This window comes from Nanorana parkeri, unplaced genomic scaffold, assembly GCF_000935625.1.
Source record: "Nanorana parkeri isolate BGI_ZX_2015 unplaced genomic scaffold, ASM93562v1 scaffold95, whole genome shotgun sequence".
In the NCBI taxonomy this organism is placed as follows: Eukaryota; Metazoa; Chordata; class Amphibia; order Anura; family Dicroglossidae; genus Nanorana; species Nanorana parkeri.
The window spans coordinates 1,626,856-1,648,943 of NW_017306363.1; the positions used below are offsets into that span (position 1 = coordinate 1,626,856).

At 43.8% G+C, this 22,088-nt stretch overlaps 1 protein-coding gene across 2 annotated transcripts in view; it reads left to right on the top strand.

The window, feature by feature from the left end:
- The window catches only part of DSCAM (DS cell adhesion molecule), a 399,852-nt gene that overhangs the window by 219,333 nt on the left and 158,431 nt on the right, over positions 1–22,088 (top strand). For both annotated transcript variants that reach the window (XM_018552699.1, XM_018552700.1), the window contains exons 18-20: positions 681–827; positions 1,424–1,579; positions 7,482–7,615. In XM_018552699.1, coding sequence (XP_018408201.1) covers positions 681–827; positions 1,424–1,579; positions 7,482–7,615 — 437 coding nt within the window. The remainder of the gene's footprint in view (positions 1–680; positions 828–1,423; positions 1,580–7,481; positions 7,616–22,088) is intronic.

Consider the following 22,088-nt stretch of genomic DNA (forward strand, 5'->3'; position numbering starts at 1 on the left):
TATTATTACATGTAAATACCCTGGACATCCAAGAAAGAGCAGCACCACACTGGTAAGGAGAGCCTCTGCAAGCATGTGCAAAGTTTTACTCTTGAGAGTGACTGGAGGGGTCTTTTGCAGAAAAGACACAATTTTCAATGCGACATGGATGCAGATTATGTGATCATAGTGACAATAGCTGCTCAGGGCAATGATTTAATCATCAGAAATATGCAGCTCTCCTCATTTAGGATGAATGGTCTATGATGTCCTAATTCAAATGGCAGTATTTCTTGCACAGTGAAAATGAAGATTTCAGGTGACTTTGTAACATCCCCAATATATCCTGTTCTCAAACCGTAACCCTTTGTCCTAGTTTATGTAAATGGAGGCAGCCACATGGGGGCTCATTACATATGCAGGCTCCCCTTCCTGCAGAGTAGTGACATACAATAACAATACCTTGCTGAACCTCTTATATGACTCAAAGTCTACCAGACAGAGTCTATCTGAATTAAACAGTTTGGATGATGAACATTTTCTGCAAAAATTTTTGTAAATTTTTGCCAAAGCAAATAAAGGAAGTGTTTTGGGGTTTTTTTTTTCAATAGATCCATCAGTGTTACGAATATTTTCTCTCTTTGATCTCCTGTGATGTGAAACATATAACAGTAATAAATATGCGTGTTCTCTTTTTCCAGTTCCCAGCCGCCCCCCGGAGAACGTCCAGGCTGCTGCAACCACACCAGAGACAATAACAATCTCTTGGTCTACTCCTCCCAAAGACGCCCTCAATGGCATCCTCCAGGGGTACAGGGTTATCTTCTGGGCAAACCTTCTAGATGGAGGTGAGGAAATGATAACTTTGTGTTGGAGAGCAAGAACGCACCTGCATGTTGGTCCTCTGAAAACTTTATTAAAAACTTTATTAAAACTTTATGCAGGGATTGGCAGAGGGGGTTGCAGACACTGAGCGGTTGGTCAAGTGGATGAGTCTGGCAGCTGCATTCATGATAGACTAAAGGGTGGATATCCTGTGTAGTGGAAGGCCAATGAGGAGGGAGTTACAATAGTCAAGACGAGAGATAACAAGTGAGTGTATGAGTAGTTTTGCGGTGTCATTGGTCATTTTGGAGATGTTACGAAGGTGAAAGCGGTAGGATTTGGATAATGATTTGGATGTGTGGAAGAAAGGTGAGGTCCGAGTCAAGAATGACAACTAGGACCTTGGCATTGGAGGAGGGGTGGATATATATCTGTGAGATCATCCAGAAAACATATACACTGTTGGTGGCAAAAGACCCCTTCTTTTGTATTGTTTTCAGAAAATGGTGTATACGCAAATATGCCTTTATTTATTTTTAATTCAGTTACTTTTTACATATATCAATTAACTTACTGAATTGGTTTTGTTGATGTCTTGATGTCTTTTTCTTTTTTTTAGAGCTTGGTGAAATAAAAAATGTAACCACAAATCAACCGTTACTGGAGCTGGATGGTCTGGAGAAGTACACCAATTACAGTATCCAGGTGCTGGCCTTTACACGGGCTGGAGATGGTGTGCGCAGCGAGCAAATATTCGTCAGAACCAAAGAAGATGGTAAGAGTTACAGCTGGTATATGTGAGCCGTGCTGGCTACTTATAGAAGTCTGTTTGTAAGGACTGTAGGCAACTTCTAGTGTGTCCAGCTGGGGACCTCTTTTGTAGAGATCTTTGTAAAAGGTGCAGAAGCTTCATAAAAAATGATCTGCCTGGAAGTGCGCAATCTGCTGCTCTGTGTTTATATACACTGCTGTTTTTAGTGATTTTTTTAAATCTTCATAACTTACAAATAGAACTGTGGCCAGGATATGGACATTTATATATTCACACATATTCTTAACAAGCAGTAAATAAACCTTAAAGTGTAAGCAAAGCCACAAAATTCTCTTTAGTTTTCGATAGACTGGGAAATGGCTATGACCCCTCATGTTTTTTTGCTGCCTTTATGCCTTTGGAAACATTTCCCTGCACCTCCTGTCCCAGAGATACAACATAAAGTAAGAGAAGATCTCTCCAAAGCAAAGGAACATCTCTTAGACAGTTGTCACCAGAAAAGGTTTCCCCATTGGAACTGTAGCTTCCCCCTTACTCGGTCAGCGATATCCACAGCATAGGATAACACTACCGGTGGCTCTGAAGGAGTGATCTGCAGGAAAAGAATGAACGGGTCTCCCTGTATTTCCTCTGTAAGAAACCTCTATAATGGATCCACAGCACACCAGTACACCTTGAGTACTAGGGTCGGCTGCTATGGGTCCCTTGTCTAGGGATGATATTACTCGCTTTTGACCATCAGCACTTACCGCCCTCTTGAGTAATCGAGTAACTTCAGGGAGAGAGGCAGAGGGTTAGGATCATCCAGGCAGATGTAGACTCCATTGCACTGCAAAGTGTGGTTACTGTGTCCATGCACAGCAGGATAGAACACCTGACACAGCACTACTTGAGGTAGAAGTTACTAGTACTTGTCTTCAGTAGGAACCACTGGACCTGCTACTATCAGGCTCCAGGTTTATCACATGGCTAGTCCCCAGGCTTCAGGCCTGGCCATCTCAGACAATCCATGGCAGCCTCCCCACAGGCTGAGCCCGGGGGAGGACGAGAGAGCTCACATGGTCCACCCCAAGTATTTATCTCCTCCCCCAGCATGCACCACTAGCCATTGTCTAACAGTGATTGGCTGGAGAGAGATATCCACTCATAGCAGTTCCTCATTGGTTGCTCTGTTCTGTGACCAGGGTACATCCTGCAGTACACCAAATGAACCCAGACTACAAAGGAGCATCAGACTGCATACAATCTGATATCACTAAATTTAAGGGTACTCTTTCCAGTAGGGTGCTACACAAGGTTTCTTCTCACTTTCTGTACCAGAGACAAACATTTCAGGTAAACTGCCCGATGGAGCCACAGCCAGCAATGAAAAAACACATGTAGTCAGGTTGATGAAAGTGCCACTGGTGTCGATGGCGAGGGGCATAGCTCTGTAAACATAACTGCCTGTGGAAGGGGGGCAGACAATGTGAGTTTGTACTAAATGGACAAAGTGACTATATCTCTATATAGCAATAATATGTCCTATGCTGAGCCCAAACTCCTACCTGTGGACAGTTGCAGCATTGTAGATCCCATTAGCACAGAACAGATGTCCTGATCAGAATGTAAAGTGCTACAGGAGTGGCTTGACTAGAGTACATAGCACATACAGAAAGTGTAAGGCAGTGCATCCTTGGATCCTTGGATATGAATATTCCTCTATAAAATTGTCTGAATGTCCTGGTAATGCAATGTCCTGGACCAGAACAATTGTCTGCTTGACAGCACTGTTTTCTGTCATATTACCGTAGATCCCTGGTGCCAAAACTGTGGTCTGAGGGCCACATGCGGCCCATTTGTACTTGTTGTGCGGACCCTTGAAGACATGTCAAAGTTTTCTTTAATAAGGTGCTTACTCAGGCCAGAGAACAAACATATTCTACAGCTTTCAAGTCGTTAAATGGCTTGGTTTATTTCTTTTACTATCTTACTTTTTTTCTGTGCTGTCCATCCATTTTCTGTTATTCTAGGGTTTCTTCATCTGATCTTTTATTACAGATATTGTAGAGATAAATATCAAATGTGACACCAGTCATTTTTAAGGGGGTTGTAGGAAGCAAAACCTGTGGAATAATTTTATTATAAAGGGGCAGTAATGACAGTGAACTTTAGCAATCTTATGTAACGTGTCTCCAGTCTATGACTGATTCCTGAGTCACATCCCCAGTAGAACACTGTCTTCTGAAGTATGTCCTATTCTATGACTGTCTTCTGATGTATGTCCTATTCTATGACTGTCTTCTGAAGCATGTCTCATTCTATGACTGTCTTCTGAAGCATGTCCCACTCTATGACCGTCTTCTGAAGCATGTCCCACTCTATGACTGTCTTCTGAAGCATGTTCCACTCTATGACTGTCTTCTGAAGCATGTCTCATTCTATGACTGTATTCTGAAGCATGTCCCACTCTATGACTGTCTTCTGAAGCATGTTCCACTCTATGACTGTCTTCTGAAGCATGTCCCACTCTATGACCGTCTTCTGAAGCATGTCCCACTCTATGACTGTCTTCTGAAGCATGTTCCACTCTATGACTGTCTTCTGAAGCATGTCTCATTCTATGACTGTATTCTGAAGCATGTCCCACTCTATGACTGTCTTCTGAAGCATATTCCTCTCTATGACTGTCTTCTGAAGCATGTCTCATTCTATGACTGTATTCTGAAGCATGCCCCACTCTATGACTGTGTTCTGAAGCATGTTCCACTCTATGACTGTGTTCTGAAGCATGTTCCACTCTATGACTGTATTCTGAAGCATGTCTCATACTATGAGCACATCCAACTCTATGGCTTTTTTTTTAGCTTGTTCCAGTCTCCAACAACTCTTTCAGCATGGCCGTAGTCTCTGACCATCTTCTGTATTATGTCAGCAGTCTCTGACCATTTCTTAGTATATATAGACTATCCCGTTACATGTCTACAGTCTCGGAAGCATTACATTTACTCAATATTATGTGGGGCCCTTTTGGTGATGTCAAGGGCCACACTTGAGGACCCCTACATAATGAAAGTTGATCACCACTGCCTTGGCTTATATATCCAAAAATAGGATTTGTTTAGACTCCCTACTTCATTATGCACTTACCCCAGCGAAGTGACAAGTATCAAATACATATCACTTTCTTCTTCTTACATACAACAGAAATTAAGTAAACTGTCCACCAGATGGCACTAGTTGGTCACAATACAATAAACTATTATATAGTGTTCGTTATAGTGACTGTATATAGGCAGTGAAGGGAATTTATCAAAACTGGAGCAGACAAAATCCGGAGCAGCTGTGCATGGCAACCAATCAGCTTATCTTTCATTTTACAATCTTAACTGATCAAACTGAAGAGAGAAGCTGATTGGTTGCCATTGCCACCTTCTTCATATTTTGTCTGCTGCAGTTTTGATAAATCCCCCCCCCCCCAGTGTCTTTTAATTGGCTATATTAGAACTAATTTTCTAGTAACCCTAATCACCAGTCAGATATTCCTAAAGGCAGCCAATGAGCTCAGTTAAGAAAAATTTCCGGGCTTTTTACATTTTTTTTAACAGTCATATTTGGATTCCTTTATTGACTTATCAGATCAGCTGAATTTAAAGATGTTTGGGGTTATTTTGACTGTGCACAATGATCACACAGATTACTGCTTCTTAAAATACCGCTATCCTTTAGTTTGCAATAACTGAGAGCTTTAGCAAAGATTGTAGGAGACAGGGTAAGCAGTCATTTGTAGTGGTGATGAAATAACTTTTTGGGGAAAATAGTAACGATTGATACGAATGAACGCTATCACTATAGCAAAGTTTGCATACCTGTAAATGAAGAGAAAGAACACTTAACTCTCCTGCCACCTGTGCCACTGAACATCTCTCTGACCCTGTGCAATCAAAGTGTGTCCTCTGGTTCTAACAGCAAACAACTATCGACTCTTGGATGAACTGGCCACAGGGGTTCTGCTCCACCTTAGATCAGAAAGCTCTCATCCATACATGCAAAAGAAATACAGAACAGAGCGCCCAACCCTGCGCCGTACTGATTTTTTCATATCAAATTGTTAAAAAAAATATAGGCTACTCACAAGTGTAGCAGTATAAAGGCTTATCAACAGACTCCGGGAATGAAAGGTTGTCAGTTCAACGAGTCCATACGAACTCTCACAGTCCCCGATTGGCGTAACATGGATGCCAGCAGAGGCTGTGGCTGCAATGGTTGACGTGTTTCCTGGAGCACGCTCCCTTCATGAGAACCTGAATGTTCAGAGCTAGCTGGCCGAATAAGACGGAGTGGCAACCAAATCAAATGACTTACAGCTAGGTTTTGTTGGTAAAGGAAAAAGCATGGCCCCCTTAGCAGTGCCCTTATTCTGTATATAGAAATCCTCAATTAAAACAAAATAATTGTGTGTTAAAACAAACTCTATAGCTTCCAGAATAAAATTTGCTTGCTCAGAATTAATTGCACCAGACCTAATTAGATCATGTTGAATGGATTGACCCTCTTGCAGCACATCAGGAAGCTTCCAGGTCCAGCAACCGCCTCTCCAGGACAAGAGTCTTTTCTCAGAACACCCTCCCCAGGCAGCAAGCCTATGAGGAAAAGGAGAGCTCACCAATGCCACCCCACGTATTTATATCCTTCCCCACCATGCGCCACTGGCAATAAACTTCATAGTGGATGGCCAGGGAGACAAAAGTGTCCTCTCATACTATAGCCAGGAATACTACCCAACACCAGGCAGAAGCCAACAATAACAGTGACAAAATGGAGAAAAGGAAAGGAGAACGATCAGTCAGAGCTCAGGCTGACTACAGCCTAACAAAAACGCTCAATTTAAATTAGGAACAAGATTGCTTAAGACAGGGTCCAAAAAGTTGGAAGTGATCATTTGTGGATTAAAATTTATTTTAGTGCACATGGTTTCTCTATGATACAATCCTTTCATTGAAATGACCGTTATATCGAACAATATTATTGTTAAATGTATGGCCAGTATTAGACTCAGGAGAGATGTTAAAATAAGCTTGATCGTCTGACCACAGTCAAGGCAGCAAATGATCCGAGCGCCGACTTACCAAGTGAATGTATGAAAATTTAGAAGAGACAGTCAGCCACCTTTGTGAAAATATTGCTTCAAATATTACACATTCATCTTCACAATCTTCTGTTTAGAAATATTGCACCCCCTAGTATTGCAGTATGCAAAAGTCTGAATTCTAATTACTGTATAATATAGTGATCTTATATACAGAGTATAATTTCTCACCCGCAGAGATTTTTGTTGGCCATTTGGAAGTAAGGCAATTATTAGATCTTTTGTTGCATTGATTCAGGTCTGCCTGTGAATGGCCCTAAATATGGTGCAAGGAACACATACAAATTATTGTAATGATAGTATGAGAGTTCATGCAGTTGCCACATTGGCTTATTAATTTACATATGCTGGTAATCTTTGCCAATGGAGATGTGTACAATGAGAATAAAGTGCATTGGCAGCAAAAAATGCTCACAGTCAGTAAATTCTGCAACAAATATAAAAAGAATGTGCCGACTCCATGTGGATAGAATCCCTGGTGTGTATTGATTCCAGAATACCTAGTGCTGCAGTAGTGCTAACCATTAAGCCACCCTGCTGCTGAATGGACATTAGTGTACCATCAGCTCAAAAGATCTTCTGCAGCTTATTTTATAATGTGTGGTCTGTAACAGTCAATTGGCGATCATGAGCAATGCATAGAGTGGTTAAAACAGCATAATAAGTATTTCTTTAATAATTGATATGCGTTATTACATGTTGTCAGTTTGTAGATGGAGTCTCAGCTGATATATTTTTGCTTGTAATAATTTATTAACCTTCTTTCTCGGTTTCTAGTTCCAGGTCCCACTGCTGGTATTAAAGCTGCCGCAGCCTCAGCTTCCATAGTCTATGTAGCATGGCTCCCCCCTTTAAAACTAAATGGAATCATCCGAAAGTACACTGTGTTCTGCTCACACCCCTACCCTACGGTAAGTACCAGTACTTTAATACCTGTATATATTTGTTTTGTTTTTCAGAAGAAATAGTAAAATTAAAGTGGACACAGCTTCAGATTTAATTTTTCATGTTAATGCTGCAGTTTAACCTGCTTATATTTTGCCTTCTCTGGTACCTTTCCTTCCCTTGCATCAACATGCTGATTAAATGTTTAAGTAAAACCTTTCCATTTTAATCACATGCTTTATTTTAGACCCAGGGGTGTTTCTGCGCTTCTCTATACAATACCATGACTGGTGGGAGGGGCTGGCAGGGTGCTGTTCATGGTTTCCAAAAACATCAAATCACTCTCTGTACTCCTCCCAAGAACCCACAGCTTTGATGGAAGCAGTGAGCTGGCTCCTGAGAGAAGTTATGCAAAGTTCAAATTGTCTAGATGGGTGGATGTCAGTCTGGAGGAGTTGGGCGTTTCTAGGCAGCCTGCAATTACAGGCTACCTTAGGTGATGCCCTTGTATGTTGCTGAGCCTCCTTGAGTCAAATAACTGAAATCCAATGAACAAAATAGACAAGCCAGAGATTGCCAGGTTGGGGAAGAAAGCTAGATGATGCGGGACTTCTTCCAGCCAGGAATTGAGAGAGGCTCTTGCTACAGCTTCTAATGCATATTGTGGGAAACCCAAAGTGTGCAGTGAAATCAAAGCAAGGAATTTGAGTATAGAAGAGAAGCCCATACAACTCTGCAATGTCTTTAAATGTAGCCCTGCTCTAGAGATCTTTACTGTGTGGCCCTGGTTGGATCCATATAGCTTCTGTAAGAAGAAAATCCCAGGCTGTGTCATGTGCCTACTGCACATGTGCCCAGTGGCCTCTTTTGTTGCTGTGGTTGGGGCTATGTTCCTATAGAAGGCTGGGGCCACCATAAGTACAAAGCAGCCATAAAAAGTAATGAGATAGCTGGGCGTTTCTGCAGTTGGCAGAACTTGCAATGACTCTGCGGGGCATGGCCTGTCTGGAGCAGGGCTGAAGGTAACTGGTTTACTATGTGGATTACGATCAAGGGGGCAAGGGTAAGCTTTCAAGGATAACTTCACTAAAAGAAAAGTAGTTGCTTTACTTTATCCACAGATGACACCTTCTTTGTTCAGGCATTTTCTAGGGTCAGTATGTATTTCATGGACTAAGATGCCAACTCAGAGATTACCTAGGCTTGGCCGTGTGTACTCTGTGTCTTGCCCATACTCCAAAAGCTCAAGCTGAAAGCAAATCTGTACTTGCTCATGCTTTCTTCCACACTAGGCTAATAGTCTTGTGCTGCCCCCACCACACTCTAGTTGATTGGCAAGCCTAAGGTCTAATTCACACCAGCCTCAGTGCGTTCTGGTCCGATTCTGGCCGGAACGCACTGGATCCCATTCCGGCCGGCTCACTTTGTTTTGGGACAGAAGGGGGCGTGGTGGTGCATTGAACTCAATGGAACCGCAGCCATGCCCTCCGGCCGCGTGCATCCTGCATGCACTATTTATTTTTTCTGACCACACCGGACCTGGCTGCTGTGAACAAGATCAGGCTTTATATTCTGTGTCCTGTAGTAATGTAGGGACCAGCTGGAGAAGCCTTAGAGCACATCAGGGGGCACCAGTGTCCGAAACTCCCGGAAGTGTTAAATGTAGAAGATACTCCTCTCTTTAACCTAGCAGGGTGTAGCAGGACAGGAGAGTCTTCTTTGCTTCGCAGGGAGGACTTTATTTCATCTTTTCAATAGCGGCCAAGTATAAATCATCATACTGCAGTAATTTTCCTGTTCTGAGCTAGTTTCTCTTTTTACAAAACCCTGATCTACAGTGATATAAATTGCCCACTTTTATCATTGGCGAATTGTAATCTGGTGTGGTTAATGTGAACAGCTGGATGCTTCTAAGATAAGAGTTTTAATTCCTGCAATTCTAGATGGTGCTGGTTGCCTAAATGCTGTCTTTTCACTCAGCTCTTGTGTTGATGATTGCGTGTAGGTGGCGTTTTCCCTATAAACATGCATTTTCTTTTAGACGTGTTATTGTGTGCAGGTGACTCAGTGGTGATATTGTTCCAGAGAGGTGACCTTGATCGCACACATTATGAATCTTGCATCAGAAACACTGGGAAGACCTCAATTGATCTCTCTGTGTTCTTGAAGTTTGAATGGAATGTATAATGGTTTTGTATCTTTTCTTTATTTATAATGGTCAGGGCCAAACAATACATTCAAAAAAATCAAATAAGAAAATTTGAAATATTGAATGTGATTATTTCGTATTTTCATATGTAGGCAGTAGAAGAAGCTTTCTTTTTTTTTTCACCGTTTCCTATCTATCCTTTGTTGAAATATGTTGGACTAAACTTGTTTCTAGAACCCAGTAACTCAAGCTGTAAGCAAACCAGTGTGTTGTCCATACTTTCTGCCCACCCTCCAGGTCAACTGTCTTCTGCTATCCCCACTCCAGTTGTGTTAGGGTGACACCCCCTGGCAGGTGACACGGGCTTCCCTGAGGGGCGGAGTCTATGTACCAGTCGGTGTTCACCAGAGCTCCTGATGGTGGAGATGCTTGCTTCTGGTACCAGGTCACAATTCCCAGGGTTGCCCTGCCAAGGAATGGACGAGGACAGGAGGGCTCCAATGAGGAGACATTAGTCCGTTGCAGGCAGAGTTCAAGGCGGGCAGCTAGCAGAGCGTGGTCAGATGGTCCCAGGTCAGCAATGGTTAATCAGAGGATAAGCGCAGGGGACAAGGACAAAGTCGGGTCCAGGCAGAAGATCAGGGCAGGCAGCAAGTGAAGAAGGGTCAGACGGTCCGGGTCAGCAACGACAAAACAGCAGAAGTATAAGCTCTTAGACAAACAGGAAGCTGGCAAAAAGACATAGCACAAGCTCCTTGCAGAACTAGTGCTTAAATACCCTTCTGAATCAGAGACGACACGCCCAGCATCAGGGTACACTGGAAGTCCTGGTCTGGAATCTTTTACTATTACTAGCCATACTGGCCTGGACCATGTGAGATCCATTAGTAGCGGATCTTCTGGAAATCCTGGCTGGGATTCTCAGAGGAGAACGATAAACCATGCCAGGTAATCTGAGCTTACCATAACAAGTTGACTGGCTAGCCTTAGTATCACTCTAACATGAATGGATTGATCAGCTACACACGACACATAAGGCTGCAGGAATAAATGCTGAAAGAGGCAATCTGCCCAAAAGTGTCAGTAAACCTGGAGCTGATGAGAAGAAAGGCAGCACACACTATCTCCCTACTCTGCTGGGTCTGCAAGAATACAGTACGCTATTCCACCCACAAAAACGCACAAACTGCAATAGCAAAAAATGAGAACTCCGGTAGATGTTACCGGTAGGCAGTCTGGTATCTTAGTATATATAGAAACAGGGGCGTAACTAGGAATCACAGGGCCCCATAGCAAAATGTTGTATGGGGCCCCGTGATTTCTAGTTACGTCCCTTGCAGAGCCCACTTGAGATCCCACGCAGCCCACCTGAGGGTGACCCTGCAGAGCAGCTCGGCTTCCTCCACCGCCGCTGCTGGCTCTCATTGACTCAGCAGCGGCTCCGGAGAGGAACGCGTTGCTGCGCAGATTACGGTCAGCGATCTGAACAGCGGCGCATTCTTCAGAGCCGCCAGTGAAAGCCACCAGCAGAGGATGCCATAGCGACCCAGGCGGTCCGCTCGGCATCTGGCCAGGCCCCCCCTGTGCTCCACTGTGCCCCGGGCCCCATAGCGGCCGCCTGGGTCGCTATGGCGATTGTTACGCCTCTGTATAGAAATTATTTACTGACAGTCTTATGATGTGTGGGTGGCTGTGTGTTGCTTAAGGATACTTTGCTGCCCTGGCCCTTGGCCTGTGCTGGAAATGCAGAAATCCAGCCCTAGACCTAGAAGTAGGAGGTATTGCGGCTTCAATGACACAATAAGCCTATAGTCTGCAGGTGAACACAGCCATCTATGTATTCTGCTGTATGATACAATAACCTTATTATAAACCACGATACATTTAAAAAAAAAAAAGATTTTCTTTCCCTGTGCAGATTAGTACATGATAAATAACTTGCTTGATTGATGGATTTTATTGGTGATTTTTGTGGTTTTCACTCAACTTTATCTCAATAAAATCTATACTAAATGGCCAAATGTACATGGACAACCCCTCTAAATATTGAGTTCCTGTCTTCCAGTGAAGGGTACTGTTGATGCTACATCATACAAAGACATTTTAGACAATTGCTGGCTTCTGACTTTGTAGTACCATTTTGGTGAAGGCTTTTTTCCGTTCCACCATTACCGTGCCCCTGTACACCAAGCCAGCTCCATAAGGACATGGTTTGATAGGTTTGGTGTGGAGGAACTAGAGTGGCTTCCATAGAGCCCTTACCTCAGCCCTACTGAACACCTTTGGGATTAATTAGAATGACCACTGCAAGCTAGGTCCTCTCGTCCAACAACAGTACCTGACCTCAGTCTGTTGACTGAATGGGCACAAATTGCCACAGATGAACTCCAAAATCTTGTGGAAAGCCTTTCCAGTAGAGTACAGCCTGTAAAAGCTACTAAGGGGAAGCGGGCAGTTTTATGTTAATGCTTTAATGCCATTGGTTTTGGAATGAGATGTCCAATAGGTGTGATGGCAGGAGTTCATATACCTTTTGGCCACATAGCGTCGTTTTTATGGGAACCTGAGGTGGTGTGCCAATTGACGTTGCTCTGCAGCTACTTCCTGTAGTAAGATGCGTATAATAGGCTTTATACCCAGGAGTATCCCATACATTTCTAATGCTGGATGAACTGTCTGTTATTAAATTAAGGTTCTGTACTTTTGTTTTTTTTACACCTTGCTATATTTTGTACATCTTTTTGCTGCGACTCCTAGTACAGCAATTCCAACACCAGATGGCAGTTTTGCTCTTCATAATGTTTTTTCTATCGTTGACTTCTTCCCTGCTGAAAGCACTTCACACCTACGCATCGGGGCTTCAGCTCCAGAAATTCTTTAGGGCTGACTTATGAAATGGGTAATTTTCATTTCTTGGTGAACATTCAATCAGGTGCAGTGGAAATGAAACAAAAAAAATAAAAATTAAATAGATACTGGATCAGTTTAGGAAGAGGAAGCAATCCCTTTAATAAATCACCCTCTTATGCTATACTGATTATGATGTAGTCCTAATGATAATCACTCTTCATACATCTGAGATGATGAAGCAGTTGTAATGGGTTTTGCTGTAAACAATGCAGTTTTGATGATCTTTTATTTTATCATTTTAAGTTACTCTATAAAATACTGACAGATTGCGAAAGCTCAAATTAACAATCCTTTCACAATTTGCAGTGCACTTTTCCAGGGTAAATAGGATGCACTCCCAAGCCTAACATCCATGTTACAGAAGGTGGCTGACACTGTTAACTAGTTAGCACCTGTAGCATGGTTGTGTAACAATAAGCATCCGTGTCCTAGCTACAAGGTATAACCATCCAAACAGGACGCAAATCCAGTTACTATGTGATGCACAAGCTTTATAAATTGCAAAAATTCTAAAACAAAAACTTCCTTTACCTCTTTCGAGTGAGCCAAATCCTCCTTCACTTGTGTCTCACATGCTCACCCTCCCAGGCACTGCAGTTAACAAAGAGAGGGTTTCAGCAAAGAGGCAGTTCTGTCAATCCAGAAAGTAGTGGGCGGGGCTAGGTGAAGCCAGCTGCTGATGAACAAGCTACAGGCTTGTGAATCAGCATTGACAATGTTGATATCCGAGCCCTGTGCTACATCTTCTCATCCCTCTGTAGGGCAAGCTGACCCAACCTAAATGAGGGTGAAAATGCTGCTCTGAATTCAGGAGCAGTGCAGCAGTGTTGTCATCTCACCACAGGAAGCTGCATGAGGTGAACCTCACTGGCATGCTCATTAGGTGTTTGTGAGATTACAGGGGGGCTGAGGAAAAATGTAAGTGCAGATGCACATGCAATGAAGTGCTGCAGCACATCGGGCCAGGAAGTGATTTAAAAGAGTTGGTAAGGGTTAGAACTTCTGACAATGTTTATATTGCTGTCTGTGCCTTCCTTGCTCTATCCAAACCCATATAAAAATGATTGGAAATGGGCTTTAACCCTAATGAATAGGGTTGCACAGATACCAAGTACAGTACTCGGTACAAGTACGAGTACAAGTACCGATACTTTTGAGCTCCAAGACTAGACTAGAGAAAAATTAAAAAATTAGGAGGCAGCTGTCACTTGTAAGGAGCACACAGAGCTCCTGGGATTTGTACATCTCTGTTTTAATGTACGATTTTGTTTTTATAAATATAAATAAAGGGATGCACAGATACCAGTTTTGCGAGTACGAGTACTGGTACTTGCCGAGTACTTACAGGTACGAGTACTGATGTATTTTTGTTTATTGTCATGTGACAGTTTTTCTAGAACAATACAGACTAATGATTTCAGGATAGTGATGGAGTGCCAGAGCCAGGTCCCAGCTGCAAACGCTGCAACCCTGGTAGTTCTCATGAAAATGCCAAGTATCTGCACTGGTACTCAAAAGGTATCTGTGCATCTCTACTAATGAACCTAGTGCTTTTCTTTGATATCCATAGTGTCTCCCTCCATGATGGCTAAGTCGTTCAATCTCCTTCTTGCTCCAGTCTTGGAAAGACATACAAAACCCAAACTATTAGTCTCACCCGTGATTCTAATATGAGCAATCAGTCTTGGGGCTCCTACTCTAGTTTTGCCTAGTTACCCAGTGATTGCTCCTCCTGTTGCTGAGGAAAAGGGAGCCTTGGCATACAGTGAGGGAGGATCCATCCTCAGACTATGACTATGCACCTGACCCTGACCAATCCCTGAGTAGGATGACTCAGAGGTATGGCTGAGGGCAGGTAATAAAAGGTCTGGGGACACTGGGTAGAGGTCTCTTCTTCCCCTCCTAGGGCCTCTCCCTAGGAGGCTTATGTGATTCAAGTGACTGGCCTGAGTCTCAGCACATGGCAGGTGCTGAGGGGCCTAGAGGCCAGGGACACAATAGGTACTTTGCTTGGGCCCCATACACATGGCAGGTGTTGGGTGCCTTGTTCTAAGAGGATACTACTACTAAACTGGAGTGCTCCTTGGCAAGTGGCAGATGCTGAGGGCACAGAGATTCCGGATACTTCTGAGATGGACCTGATGGAAGCTGGGCCGGAGGTGGAGTCTTCTTGTTGAGGGGTACTGCAGATGAGCTGGTGAGAGCGTCCGTCTGGGACCCACAAGAGAGATCCCTTACCCTATTCCAAGTGTCTGTTCTAGAAGAAGCCAGAGGTCCTTACCTGAGTCCAGAGATAGCTACCCTTCTTCATATAAGTTACTGGACCATCCTGGCTGTTCGCAGTATTGGTAAAGAAACCTTTGATCCCTCTGAACGGATCTTGTTGCTATGGGCCTTAGCAGTTGCTAGGAGAGGAAGCAGTCCTCTGAAGAGTTCACCAGGGCATCCTACAGATCCTAAAACCTCTCTCCTGTTAATCCCTGCAAATAAATCTACAAAAAGACCCTAAGTCTGGAGTCCATTTTGTCCGTGAGTGTCGGTGTGCTGTTGCTGATCAAGGAGGGCCGGTGGCTGGAGCAAACGTGTAGGAGAACCTCAATTCATATCGAGCGGCTCCTTCAGGGGTGAGCGCTACACAATCTATGGTCACTATCTCACATGCATACATTGGGGCAGATTTAGATAGGAGCCAATTAACCTACCAGCATGTATTTGGAGTGTGGGAAGAAACCAGAGTACCCGGAGGAAACCCATGCAAGCACAGGAAGAACCTGCAATGCAAACACCTTGCAGATGGCATCCTGACTGGGATTTGAACTAGGGACCCCCAATGCTGCAACTGTGCTGCCCTACTGTATTTCCAAATCTCTATATGCGTTATAAAAAAGATTTTGGCTGGAATTTAGTTGTAGACACCATCTTAGGTGGCACTAAGCAGCAGGAATTTCCTGGTCACATCAACTATTTTTTTAGGTGGGATATTTTCTTGTCCTCAGGCGCCTTTCTCAGACACCTGCAGAATGTGAAATACTTCCATTCACACACCAGAGGTCTCACAGTGCTAAATGCCCAATTTAGGTCTCTGGAGAGAGGCTGGTGTAACTTGTGACCAATTAGATGCGGGTCTTTGAACTTAATGCAAATTGTAGCAGCTTCACGGCTTTGTCAGCTATAATCCATTCTCCCCTCTCGTGTCTAGTTAGACGTGGCTGTGTGACAAAGGATTCATCTGGCTATTCCAAATTAAAGGAAACCTGCACTCAGAGAAGGCTGAGAGGGCTTCTGCTACTGACCTAATTCTGAAAATGCTACTTGCCGGGTTGTCTCTATCTTCAGCATGTGCTAAGTCACTGTCCTTGGACAGGACAGCATTTTGATTCAGAATTCCTGATATGCATATTATTTCTGAGTCAATGATGGCAGCCTCTGTATTTCTCACTGTACAGGTACATTTTTAATCATGTGCCTTTTGTTTCTTAAATGTGGAATTACACTCCAAGCTCTGTAAAATCCATAATATTCCTAGACAAGATCATTTTTTATTTCCCACCATTCCATAGTGACAGATCATAGATAAGGGAGCTCTAGTCAGTATAGTAAGCTTATATTAGACAGGGTGCACTTATCAGGGACAGGGATGACATCTAAGATCTACAAACACAGGGCCGTAGCTAGGGCGAGGCAACTGAGTTACTCACCTCAGGGGAGGTGAGGGGCGCAGCCAGGGCTCAGCGCGGCAGGGAGAAGTAGGGCGGCAGAGCCTGCAGCTTCTCCTCTGGATCCCCGCTGCTCTCCCCTGCCTGGATGGGTAGAGGCAGTGGGAATCTGAGGAGAAGTGAAGCACAGAAGCCGGTGGGGGGGGGCGGAGGAGGTAGCTGTCACTTTTGGATGGCCGAGCGGTGAGGAGAGAGAGAGAGCCGATCGGCCATTATCTGACAGCCAGCGGCTCTCTCTCCTCACCGCACGGCCATCCTGGTTTCAGCGCTTCACTTCTCCTCAAATCTCCGCTGCCGCCGCTACAGGCAGGGGGGCGCAGCGGGCATACGAGAATAAGCTGCAGGCTGTGCCGCCCATCTGTGCGTGGCTGAGCGGCTCAGGATGGAGAGCGGAGGATCTATCAATATCTGTGATATTTACCGATCCTCTTTGTGCAGAACAAACACTGGAGTGATCAGCTGGTCACTCCAGTGTTTGTAAATAACTGGGGACACATAGTACTATGTGTCCCCAGTTATAAATGAACAGGACGTGCTTTAGGATCTTATCCACATGTTTTGGAGGTGCCCAAAGTTGGTTCGCTTCTGGCAAGAAGTGTTTGACATTATTAACTTATGTGCTTTCCATCTACATTGCTCTCCTGAACCCAAAATGGGCCTCCTAGGTATATTAGACCTCCCCCTTGAAGACATCCACCTGGAAACAGCAGTAACTAGGATAATACACTGAGTGGCCAGTTTATTATGACCACCTGACGTTTGTAGGCAAATTAGCTATAATTTTGCGCTGAAGTTGCTAGAGGGCCAGACCATTATAAATAGGGAAGCAGGTTGTTTACCACGACAGAAGAAGTGATTTGTTTCTGAAGATACGGGGAAACAACGCGATTTAACAGCCTTTGAACGTGGGATGATTGTTGGCGCGAGCCATGGTGCGAGTATCAGCAAAACAGCAGAATTTGTTAAATGTTCAAGAGCGGCTGTTGTTAAAGTGTTTAAAGACTGGACTGTCAGCCGAAAATCTGGGTCTGAACGTGGGAATTGTGGCCGTCAGCGACTAGTCAATGTTAGGGCAGAACGGAGAGGGGCAAGACTGGTACAAGACAACAGAAGGGCAACAGTGCAGTGTCAGATTCCTCGCATCACCTTTCAACATCTCGTGGAGTCACGAGGCGGCCCAACGAAGTACTGATGGGGTGGTCATAATAATCTGGCCACTCAGTGTATACTTGACCAGGAAAACAATAGCGCAACAGTAGGCAATCTATGCATTTGAGAAGATCTGGAATATCGTGACCCTGTCCTGATACCGGCTGCTTTAGTATATGAATAAGCTACTTGAAGAATGTCATTTTTTGGGGTAGACTGCCAATATCTGTTTTCTGATGTTGAATATCCATTAAAACACTGTGCATGAGTACACAAGCCATTGTTCCTTCATAATCAAATACTTTTATTGAATTACTCTGAGTCACATCTGTAATCCCTTAATTGTGTTCAACTATTGTATACTGTCATGCTTCAATCCATGGTTCGCATGGAATTCTTTTCTTTTGTATGACATATCTGTACAAAGCGCTTGTGTCTCGTCATGTAATGTAAATCACTTTGCTTTGTTTTGTTCTATAATTGTTGTTTTTCTTTCTTTTCTGTAAAATAATTGTGAAAAAAAACAAAGTATTCTGTTAAGCATTATTTACATATAAAATGCGTATAACTTAACGATGACAGACAAGGGAACCCCGCAGATCAGGGGGCAGGTAGACATGCAAAGACCTGTAAGCTTGTTTGTGACCCCCTTTGTTGTTTGCAAAGGATTATTGTGCTATTCTCTGCTTAACCACTTGCTGTGCGGAGTAATTTCTTCCTATTTGCACACACATGATAAAATCTGATTTATATTTTGGCTAGAAAACAGCTTCAAACCCCCAAAACATTATATATTTTCTGAAAGCAGATGCCCTGTAGAATTAAAAAAATGCTAGTTGCAATTTTTTATGTCGCACGTTATTTGCGCAAATGTTTATCAAACTCGTATTTTTAGGATAAGATGCGCCAAAATGAAATTTCGTGCACAGAAACAGAATATAATACCCAATTTTACAGTAAAATGTAAAAGACGGGGTCACGTCGGTTAGATTGATACCAAACATGACAAGCCTTAAAATTGCATGCGCCTGTGAAACAGCAAAAAAACTACAATACCCCAAATTTCCCAGAGAGGATGATTTAAAAGCTTTTACTGCTCATCAGTTTAGTGTTCACATTGATTGATGGCACTAGAATTATTGTTCTCACTCTGACGTTTGCAGGGATATGCAACATGTGTGGCACAATTTCTGTTGATGGCAATCACTACATTTCTAGTAGCCACCTCACAAACCTGTTGTCTGTCACAAGTACTGGTGTGCTGAGAGAGAAGGTTGCTGGTTGCCCCTAAAGAGCCAGAGTCTGCAAGGACACATGGCATTAGGGCACCGCGCATTCTGGTGCGGGCGTAGGAACTGTGGTTGGGAGGTGCGTTTGGGGTAACATTTAAATGAATGGCAATGCAACACGCCTCCCACAGCAGAATTCACGCTAGGTACGATTGTTTGGTACAGTGCGTTAATTGCCCAGTACCATGCTATTAATGCACTGTACTAGTGGGAGCGGGCCCTCAAAAACACTGACATACATACACAACCACAGACACACATACACACTCCAAATTTTTGTAAAATGTTTTTAACCTCTTGCCGTCCGCCCGTAGTAAAAAAAATTAAAGTACCGCAGCGCTGAATACTGAAAAATGGCCTGGATGGGAAGGGGGTTTAACACCGCGGATGTCAACTGGTTAATGTCCACCCAGTCTCCCTACGGTATGAGAACTGGAGTGGATCCTTACCCTACGGTCGAGTTTGGGCTGCTGTGCTGTGACGGAGCTCCATCCATATGTGCATTGCTTGTACAGCTCTCTTGCAGACCCTGTAGAGGTTCCGGGAGCCAGAATGTGATGTCAGTCCAGGCACTACTACAGGACACGCGAGGGAGCTGTAAGCAATGCACGTATGAGTAGAGCTCCCTCGCAGCCATACCCCTAGCCCATACCACCACCTTTTGAATGCCTGCTTGGCAGAAGAACTGACAGTGCTGCGCTAGGGGTAGGCATAGGAGCCTCTAAAAGCTAAAAAAGTGGAAGACATGCGGCGACCCACTGAACATGGGGTCGCGACCCACTTTTGGGTCACGACCCACCAGTTGAGAACCAAGGCTCTAAATAATGATTGTATTTATGTGAAGCGTGTTGCCAATGAGCAGATATTAGACTTTGTTGAGGTACTAAGTAAAGCCGGCATCTCAGCCATCAGTTTGTGAGGGTGTTGAAGACCTGGCCTGCATGTCACTTGGCCTTCCATTCCAAGGACAAAAGAACAAATGTTTGTGATAGGTTTTTAATCTGTATCTAATGATTTTGGGAACTGCTCATTTTAAAAACTCCTCCTGCTTTTCTGTTAGACGCAATGTTTTCCTTAGAGCTGTCAGTGATGTGCTTGGCGATGTGTCTCTCCTGTCAGCCTTTCTCTTGGCAGTGTCAGCTCAGATACTTCTACATATCTCTGAATCTTCATTGTGATCAGCAGCTTTGTGCGAAAAGTGCAGTCTGGGCAGGATCGTGCAGACGCGGTGTTGCCTTTCTGCGGACTGGCACCGACTAATGTGCACCGTCAGTGGTCAAGCTTTCCTTTGTGTGCAGCACAGGGTCTGATAGATGTTGAAATGTCACAGCTGTTCCTGGGCTGTGATAATGGTGGTGGCAGTAAAATGAGGCATCCGAAGCTGTCAAACAATACACAGACCGCTAGCGCAATTAAAGTTTAGAGGGATATGGCAGATCGTCTCTTGTTTAATCACATTTTTTTTTTAGACGGGTTTCGTAGACAAAGCCTTTAGTTCACTGCATGTGCAGTATAGGTGTTCTTTTCACAACTTCTACCAAGTCATTTTATTGCTATGCTGTAAATAACTCGTACAATGTCATATTCTATTCTTGTGCTTTATTCACAAAACACACATGTGAATGAGTCCATAACGAGACATCCCCGAGCGGCTTGGCCAGTTCACATTTTTGAAAGCCCATACAGCTGCATATAAGCTCTACTGTCCGTGAGCTTATACGCAGCTGTATGGGCTTTCAAAAATGTGACCTGGCCTATTTTGTATGAAGTTGTGTTAATGGTTTGTAAGATGGTCCTTTCATTGTATGTGCACCTTTTGAAATAAACTTGGTTTTCTTCATGTCCTGACTAGGGATGTTCAGATACCAAGTACCGTACTTGGTACAAGTACATGTACAGATACTTTTCCAGCTCCAAGATTAGAGAAAAATGCAAAAGTTAGAAGGCAGCTGTTATTTTTAACCACCTCCGGAGCCGGCCGTAGTAAAAAAACGGCTGGCCCGGAGCTCTCTAGATCTGAGCAGGCGTCTCTAGACGTCCGCTCAGACACGCCCCCTCGCGCGCGCCGGCGGCTGTAGAGCCGGCGGATCGCTTGTATTTTGCAACGATCGGTGCGCCCCCCCGCCATTGTCCCGCTGATCCCGGGCTCCGCTGTGCCCGGTGCGTGCCCGGGATCAGCATGGTGCCTGTGTCACAGGAGATCAGAGGGAGATCGTTACACGAGCTCCCTCTGGCCCCCTTTCCTCTGCAAGAATGCGGAAGTGTTGTATAATACATCACTTCCGCATTCTTGTGTCACTCTCCAGCTTCAGAAGCTGCAAAGCAGCTGATGGAGCAGATCTGTGCTTCATCAGCTTCTTTTGGGGGGTCCTAGGTGACATTAGGGGTCTTGGAGATCCCTGATGTGTCCATAAAGAGGACCTGTCACATATTTTGCTATCACATAGGGGGGTTTTATTAGCCCCCCTATGTGATAGCAATAAAGTTTAGTGAAAAAAAAAGGAAAAAAAAATTAAAGTCCCCCCCCAAAAAATTTTTTTAAGTTACACATGCAAAAGAATTTAAAAAAATAAATAAATTTAAAAGTCCCCACCCATACATACACGCATGCAAACATGCGTCGGGGGCGCATACGTGCAAAAAAGACGATTGCGCCCATTACGCCTGCACATGTTACATATCGCCGCGAACGTCTGAGTGAGAGCAATAATTTTAGGGCCATCAATCACTGATAACACTAAACTGATGAGCGGTAAACGCTTTTAAAGCGTCGCCTATGGCCAATTTTGGGTATGGTAGTTTTCTATGATGTCGCAGGTGCGTGCAATTTTAAAGCGTGACATGTTTGGTGTCTATTTACCCGATGTGACCCGATCTTTTATATTTTACCAAAAAACTGGGTAATAATAAGTGTTTCCTAACATAATGTAAAAAAAAACTATTTTTTTCAAAAATTTTCAGTAATTTTTCCTAATTATAGTAAAAACTAAAACCCGTAGTGGTGATTAAATACCACCAAAATAAAGCTCTATCTGTCCCCAAAAAATGGTATACAATTCATTTCAGTACAGCGTTGCATGACGGAATAAACGTCAGTCAAAGTATCTCAGAGCTGAATACTGAAAAATGGCCTGGCCAGGAAGGGGGTCTAAACACCTGGTCTTGAAGTGGTTAAGGAGCATACGGAGCTCCTGGGATTTGTACATCTCTGTTTTAAAGGAGAACTATGAGGTGATTTTCACTCAGCCTCATAGTTCTAGCCGACCTGTGACAATGAAACTGTCGC